Source organism: Poecilia reticulata, linkage group LG8, assembly GCF_000633615.1.
Source record: "Poecilia reticulata strain Guanapo linkage group LG8, Guppy_female_1.0+MT, whole genome shotgun sequence".
Taxonomy (NCBI): Eukaryota; Metazoa; Chordata; class Actinopteri; order Cyprinodontiformes; family Poeciliidae; genus Poecilia; species Poecilia reticulata.
In genome coordinates, this window is record NC_024338.1 from 6,005,928 (window position 1) to 6,014,101 (window position 8,174).

General features: G+C 41.2%; 1 protein-coding gene across 1 annotated transcript; it reads left to right on the forward strand.

Moving 5' to 3' along the window:
- Positions 1 to 3,743: 3,743 nt before the first annotated feature.
- Positions 3,744 to 7,594, forward strand: nfil3-6 (nuclear factor, interleukin 3 regulated, member 6). The gene is made up of 2 exons (XM_008415352.2): positions 3,744 to 4,035; positions 4,873 to 7,594. The coding sequence occupies exon 2, from the start codon at positions 4,959 to 4,961 to the stop codon at positions 6,138 to 6,140; it is 1,182 nt and encodes a 393-aa protein (XP_008413574.1). The 5' UTR covers positions 3,744 to 4,035; positions 4,873 to 4,958; the 3' UTR covers positions 6,141 to 7,594.
- The last annotated feature ends 580 nt before the right edge of the window (positions 7,595 to 8,174 follow it).

Sequence of the window (8,174 nt, forward strand, 5' to 3'; positions counted from 1 at the left end):
AATAAGCATTTTTGAGTCTTCCAGACACAATGAATTACGACATCCACAAGTGCCGCTGGCTCCTGAAGCAATGCCTGCTATGTCCCACAATCTATCATTTGTGAATCATTTCTGAAGACAGGCACAGGCCACGCAAGAACAGCTCGTTCCAGTTACTCAAGTTTAAAGGTACAACTCGAGTTTCACAAATTATGGCACTGCAGATAAAGGACTGCTGATGTGAGTAGTAAGGCAGCGCCTCTACAGGATTTCACGTTCTCAGCTAATGGGGAATATGGTTCGATATGTTCCAGGTTTAGGGTCCCTCCTCTTCGTCAGGCAGCAACTCTGCTACGCTGCTGCCTCCAGCATTGGTCTCCAACAACAAGTCGTGGTCGTCTATTTATTTGCAATCGTAAATGAAGTTAGGAAAGCTCAGGACACTTTCACTAAAAGAAAGTTATGTTTCATGTCTAAACTGGAGAACTGAACTGAGCTTATTCAATTGAACTGTAAATTAGTTGAATTGTTCTGCACTGGGCTGGACTGCTATGAACTGAATTGAATCAGTTCAATCCAAACTCAATTGAAGTCAATTGAATTGAATAACACTTTCACAATACTGTGTGTGTATACTTTATGTCTAAACTGGGGAACTGAACTGAATTGAACAGAAAAGAATTTAATTGAACTGAATGGAATTTTATGGAATTTGTTGCTTCCCAAATTCACAAGGATTCTACTTGTACATTTCAAAAAATCAACAGGAGAACCCGCTGACTTGAACAGGTTCAGTATTTCTCTTCAGCCACCGTCTTAAAAATCCTATATGGTGACAGTGCAAATGTGATACAATGACAGCTGCAGAGATAAAAGATACTAACGGCATTATTTTACAAAAAAACTGTTTAGATTGTAAAATCTCTGCCAGTGAACACATCCCTAGAAGGAGTGGGCATTTATTGCATCGTTTATCATTTATCGTGATACATTTCTTATAAGAATTTTGACTTCCAATTAATAATGTTTAAAATGATGTTTAAAATCCCCAAAGTTATCAGTATTATTAGTATTTACAATTTAATTTTTTCCACTGTTTTTTTTCTTCTTTTGTTCATGAGTGCTTCAATAATATCAATAAATTTGAAAATATGATTAAATGCCTTAGCTGTGTGCAGTTAAGTGACACAAATCACTTCTTTACATGACTAGTAATAAAAATTTTAAATGTATTATTTTTCAGGAGCAGTACTTGTTTTTTTGGGGGGCTACGATTGCAGCGCCATCCAGTCGAAACTGGAAAATGACCTAAAAAGGAAGTCATCAATATTTCTTATCATCACGTTAATTGTTATGATATTTTCACAAAATATTGTGATAAAAATTTAAGTCCATTTACACCACCTGCATAAACAGCTTTTGTATTTTTAATGCCAATCATAACTAACCTCTAATGTCTGACTTCTGTTTGTCCAACACCAAATAACAATGGCAAATACATGTAAATAATTTTTTTTTTTTTTAAAAAAGAGAACTACTCCTTTAATCATCTCTTTTTTTTTCACAATGATTTTCATTATTGTACTTTCTTAACCAAGATAATTCACCTAAACTAAGCCATGTTATTGAAGTTTTGCTGCAGATTTTAGGTGGAAAATTCCACATTAGATTCTGGCCGAAGGATCACTATGCTGGTAGGCAGTGGCCTCAGTCTCTATCAGAAAACATAGGTGACCAAACAGTCCGGGGCCGAGGGGCTCAAAGTGTATCAAGTTGAGCCTGTTTGCTCAGGACGTTTACATGTATGATATAATAAAGTCCCTTCAGTTCACTGTCTCTTGCACACACAGGGATGCTGCACAAATGTTTGCAGGAGAAAGAAAAAAAAAAAAAGGGAGGTCAGTTAAGGCTTACGGTCAAAACTCTCGACCTGCTCCGACTCACGTGTCGCCGCCGTCCTCCCGCTCAAAATAAAAGACAGAGTTAGCTGTTTTCAACACTGAGGTTTGGTCAAGGTGCTGAACTGATCAGCCACCGGAACCACAGGGAGTAACAGATAAACGCAGCCGACTGACAAATACACACTTTGTTTTATATTAGTAGTGAATCTGTGCTGAATGCGCTCATTTACAAATGACACTTCTACTTTTATTACACACAAGTTAATGATTGATAAATACAAAAAAACTACGTGCTTATGAATAATCGCTCGGCCAGGCAGGAAGCATTTCTCATTCAGTAAAAAGGTTCCAGTGGGAAGAAGCCAAGTGTCATTAAAAAAGAAAACATTAAAGGTTCTTAAAGAGACAGTATTTATGTTTTGTCCAACCACATTTTATAGCACAATCAAGTAACTATATTAACTTCAGTTATTATAAAAATGCTGTAAAATGTATGTATCAAATGTGGCTTAAAAGAAGCTTATCTTTGTAATTTAACGCCCTGAAATTGGGCCTCTGTCTCTTTAAAAACTAATGTTCTTACTGAAGCTCCGCCTTTAGGAAGCCATCACAATATGGCTCCTCCATTTAGTTTATAAACTAAATATCTATCTCAGACTTAGTTGGGAACTAAATATTTAGTTTGCAACCTAAATTGAATATTTATTTTGAAAGTTAAATATTTGGCTTCTTAACTAAATGTTTAATTTGTAAGCTAAGTATTTAATTAAACATTTAAGTATTTAAATGTTTAATTATCTTTCAAATTAAACATTTAATTAGGCAGCTAAGTATTTAGTTTACAAACTAAATGATTAGCTTGGGAATTAAATATTTGGTTTGCAAGCTAAATATTTAGTTTCCTAATCAAATATTAAATTTGAAAGCTAAATGTTTAGATTGTAAACTAAATAAGCTTGTGGATTAAATATTTAATTTGGAACAGTGGCATTTCTAAATGTACGAATAACATGGTGAAAATATGATTGAAAAAGGATCACCCACATTTTCGTTCTCGGTGACGGAACAAATAAACCAAAAATAGGTTCATTTTTTTACTGCGTAGCTTTACAGCAGGCTCCACCGCAGCTAAAAGTGTAAAACTGGGTCTCCATTTTTACACTTGGCGCCCCATGGACTACTCCACTGCAACAAAAGATTCACTTATTTGAAGTCTTTTGAAAACCAGAGGGTGTCAACAAATGTGGAGAATGCTGCTCCAAGTATGTCAGGCCTAATAAACCCTTTTTAATMACCTCCTGCACCATAAAATGTTGATGCAAGAGGAGGCCTTGCGTCACACGATGTGCTAAACCAGGTGGACCGTCACATTTCCCATTTATTCAAGTCACTTCCGAAAACGTCCTCGTCTTTCCGGAAGTTMCAGATTTCACCTGTTTTTGCCGACCACGTTTGGTCAGTACGTTTCCCCTGAGGGTCAAACTCTCCTGTTTGGACAACAAATTAGCCAACTTGGTTCCTTCGGGTGATGAGTCCTAACCTGCCGAGTCGGATGGACTGAGAAAGACTCCAAAAAAGTTTAAGACTGCAGAGGAGAGAGAGAGAGAGAGAGAGAGAGAGAGAGAGAGAGAGAGAGAGAGAGAGAGAGAGAGAGAGAGAGAGAGAGAGAGAGATGCTAAATTATCTAACTGTTACGACAGGATTATCAGAGTGGGCGTGGCGTTTGAGGTCGGATGACGACCATGATGATGGCGGTGATGAGGGGTATGATATGTGAGCGTGGATAGGACGGATGGGGAAGGAGTGGGGGGGTGGGGAGGGGGAGCGAGGGGTCCGGGATGGAGGCGGACTCAGAAACACACACACACACACACACACAAATACACACGCACGCAGGGTCCGGCTGGTTCAGGCGAGGATAGGCTCCGACCCGAGGTGAACTCCTCGTTACAAATAGGAGCTGCGGCATTCCAAGTAGAGCAGAGTGGAGGCGCTCCACGCGGATGAATAATAATATTAAGTAACTGCGCTGAGTGAGTCCGCTTTATTTAACCGGGGTGGAAGGCAAGAGGAAGCAGTTTCCTTCTGAGTGGCGGAAAAAAATCTATACGATTTAAGAGGACGTTATTCCGAGAGGACTGGATATTAAACTCAGGTAGGTCGCTTCTTGTTTTCACCATTTGAATCACTCTGACATCTTGACAACCTTCACTTTTAACTTGATGATTCATTGACATTTCGTAAACGTTAAATCCAAGCGTTTAAAAAAAAATGCGTTTAATTTTTCTTTATTTTCTTTTTTCCTGGACTGTTTCAAAAAGTTGAAACGCCTTACTTTATTGTTTTTTTTGTTTTGTTTTGTTTCTTTTTTTCTCTCCCTTTAACCGGTTTGAGCGAAGCGAATCTGCGGATGAAATGTGTCAGATTTCAGTGATGAGGCGCGAAAACAGATTTACAGACAGTTCAGGTATAGTTAGAAGTGGCGCGACGTCAGATCGGCATGTTCCTGTTACTGAGACATGTGGGTCAGCAGCACCGGACAGAGAGGCACGATGAGCGCAGACCGACCGGAAACCGCTCAGCAATTACGTGATTCTGGTTCATTGACGGTTCATTAACAATTAACCTGGTTTACACTCAACACTCGAAATGATATGTGGATTATTACAACTGTAAAACAAAACAAAGAAAAAAAAAACATGAATAAAAAATAAAAATAAAAAAAGCTATATATATATATATATATATATATATATATATAATTTTATTGTATGGAGAGAAGGGTTGTGTGAATTCCACCTTCCCCCTCCTCCAAAAAATAGTTTGGGTGATGACTACGTCTGAGTGTTGCCTCATATTGGACAGGTAATGAAGCTTGTAAGTTGGTGGTACAAGCTGCTCCTATTTGATTCCAGAGATGTAATAGGGTTACATAATATTGTGTTGTAATGACTCTTGCATAACAAGTACAATTCTCTTCTTTCACCAYTAGGTGGCAGTGCTGCAGCATTTTCCAGCTATAAAATTCCCTGAGAGTTGAGTGAAGTCCATTCAGCTGTTCTCCAGTCAGGTCCTGGCATGATGTTTGAGGAGGAGTCCCATGGTGTGAGGGGCCAGCAGGAGTTGCCCGTTCTCCAGACAGTGGATTCGCCCGATGCKGCGCCTTCCAGCGGACCTGAGGGTCCTCTGTCCTTCACGGATGAAGCCGTGTCCATACTGACCTCCAGCAACCTGCTGGCTCGCTCCCTGCTGGGTCGCACCTCTGCAGTCAAGCGCAAAGAGAGTCCAGCTGCCACCGCCCGGCGCAAGCGCGAGTTCATCCCCCATGACAAAAAGGACGAAAGCTACTGGGACAAAAGGAGGAAGAACAACGAGGCGGCCAAACGTTCWCGAGAGAAGCGGCGRGTGAATGACATGGTCCTGGAGAGCCGGGTGCTTGCTTTGCTGGAGGAGAACGCCCGGYTTAGGGCGGAGCTCCTGGCTCTGAAGTTCCGCTTTGGCTTGATTAAAGATCCGTCCAACACACAGATTCTACCGCTTGCCGGAGTTCCTCAACACAATCTTCCAAACCTGACTCCCCAATATTATCCCCACAGAACTGATGGAGGCCCTCAAAGCTCAAATCCCAACAACCACTTAGGCCAGTCAGGTACCAGGAGCTCGAGAGAGGCTGGCAACATCTCAGAGGACTCTGGGTTTTCTACACCAGGAGGGTCCAGCGTGGCCAGCCCCATCTTTTTCGATGAACGCTTCGGCGACCATGGGAAGTTTTCACCGCACCAAGTGGAAGAGATGGGTTATGACCTCCAGCAGTCACCAGTTGATGTCCACCATCCTGCAGGACTCGCCGTCGGGAAGCCGGACCCAGCAGAGGCGATGAAAAACCTTCCACACAAGCTACGTTTCAAGACCCCCGGGAATGGGGAGGGCCTGGACATCGGTTGCGACAATGGCGGCGTAAGACGCAACCCTCGGGAGACCGGGAAAGGGCYGAGCGGAGGCGAAGTAGGAGCGGGGCATTGTCCCGGCTCCTGGGTCCAGCAACTGGAAGGGGAGGAATGCCGGAAGGAGAAACAGACTCTTCATTATGGTACTTCTACTGCCGGCTGTAACCTCCATTCTCCTCCCACGCCCAGACAAAGTGACGTCCAGTATCAGCATGAGAACACTTACCTGAAATCTCAGCTCAGCTCCCTCTCTGAGGAGGTGGCTCAGCTGAAGAAGCTTTTCACAGAGCAGCTCATGTCCAAAATCAACTGATGGACAGARGGGGTTAGACGATGTGCGTCTAAATGTCCTTACGGACTTGTAAGGACATTTAGGAGAGAAAAACAGCAATACAGGGCTTGTCCCGGCATTCAGAGAGACTCATGTTTAAATAGTTCTCYGTTGTTCTCAAATGTACAGAGTGTTGCGTCATTTGGCCTCTCTGCCATTTCGTACCATTGTGTTTTGGATCATTTCATACCTGAAAAAAAAAAGGAAAATAAGGTACAAAATGGTGTCGTCTACAGCAGGATGTTTTGTTTATTTGTACCCACCTGAAGGTTATTTTGCACAAGATTCGACAATTTAAAGTTATTTTTCATTTAACTCGATGTTTCCTAAAAGAAAATGAGGTTATCTATCATCAGAAGGTTGCTTAGGATTGTTTTGCCTAAATTCAGGACATAATATAAAGTTAAATAAAGTAAATTAGATGTGGAATTTGAGCATTTTATGACTTTCTTTTCATAATTTATGAAACTACAGACAAAATTATCTAACTTTCTTGAATTAACTGAGTACCAATTGTTTTTTTTATGGGTATGAAATGGTAGGGGTGGGACATAATGACCACATGTGCTACAGTATGGCTATGAAGTGGTGAGATGGTGAACTGACCCAGAGTCTGATATATTACGTCTTTTAAACACTCGTATTATCTGCTGTTTAACAACAACTTGCTGTGATCTAACGTCCCGTCTCCATTGCTCATAAATGTGAGTCTTATCTGTCTGTGTATGCAAAGTAAAACACTGTGAYAGCAAACAAAACACACACATATCACAAAACGAGCCGTATTTCCATTACAAATGCAAGCAAAACTCTGTCGATATTCTGCTAATGTCGAAAGAACACAATTTTGCAATTGCGTCGTTTCCATTAAATAAGAAACGCAGTTGAAATCACACATGGATCAGTTTGTTTGAGCAACAAGTCATTCAAAAACATCATCCTCCTACCACTTCCTGTTGTTAGCTTTTTTTCTTCTTCCTAAATTGGCTTGTTTTCTTTAAGCAAATTTATTTTCAGAATTTCAATCTGCGCAATTATAAGGTCAATGGAAAGGAAGTCAATGACGGCTTCACGCCTGACACTGCCGATGGAAGATTAAGTAATTGAGGCGGTTTTATTTATCATTCTATTAAAGGCCTGTAAAGCACAATCAGACACAAACAGTGAATGCACCATGAGATTAAATCATTAACTAGTAGAAAGCAAAACACAACTCCTCACACGTCCCGGAAGCTTTCTGAAACATTTGTATTCARGTTTGTCCCGACTTGTTACGCGTTAAAACATTCGCTTCAGGACAAACGCCGCAACTTGTAAAGTTTTTGTTTGTGGGTTGTTGTTTTTTTTAACCCATTCCTTTGTTACCATTTGTTCCAGTCTCCACTGTGTTTTCTGTGCGTTTTCATATTTAAAAACAATAAACGGATTTGACATATTCTGTGCTGCGGGATCGTGTTTCTATTCAGCCTCGCCTTCTGACCCCTTTCGATAGGCCTCAGCGACCCCGAAAGAAAGAGCCACAAGAGTCTCTGATGCTGCGTAAAGGTAAAGATTTAGGCTGACAAGTGCTGAGGGGCGCAGGAAGTGAGGAGAGGTTGCACACTTGGCAGGTTTACAGTCTCTGCAGGAGGCGATGCGGGCCGACTGTCAACCAGACAAAGACAGAAATGAGTGTCTGTTGTTACTCAACCGTCCCGGTTACAGACCCTCAGAACAGAAGACATTGATTTTCACCAGCTGGAGGAGAGTTTGTGTGGATGGTGTGAACAATGACTACTGGGAAAGTTTCTCAAACTATCACATTTTTTTTTTTGCAAACTCCCACACAAATCTGATCCGTTTTTTTTTTTTTTTTTCTTGTTGGTCTTTAAACAGTATTGACTCTCAAACAGGAAACTCCAGATTGCATTCCACCCTAACCTTGAAGGTGAAGAAGAAAATGTCTCAAGGCAATCAGCAGAGGGCAGCAATGATATTCCCTTTAGCGTTGCCACGGCGCACCGGCATGGCAAAAAA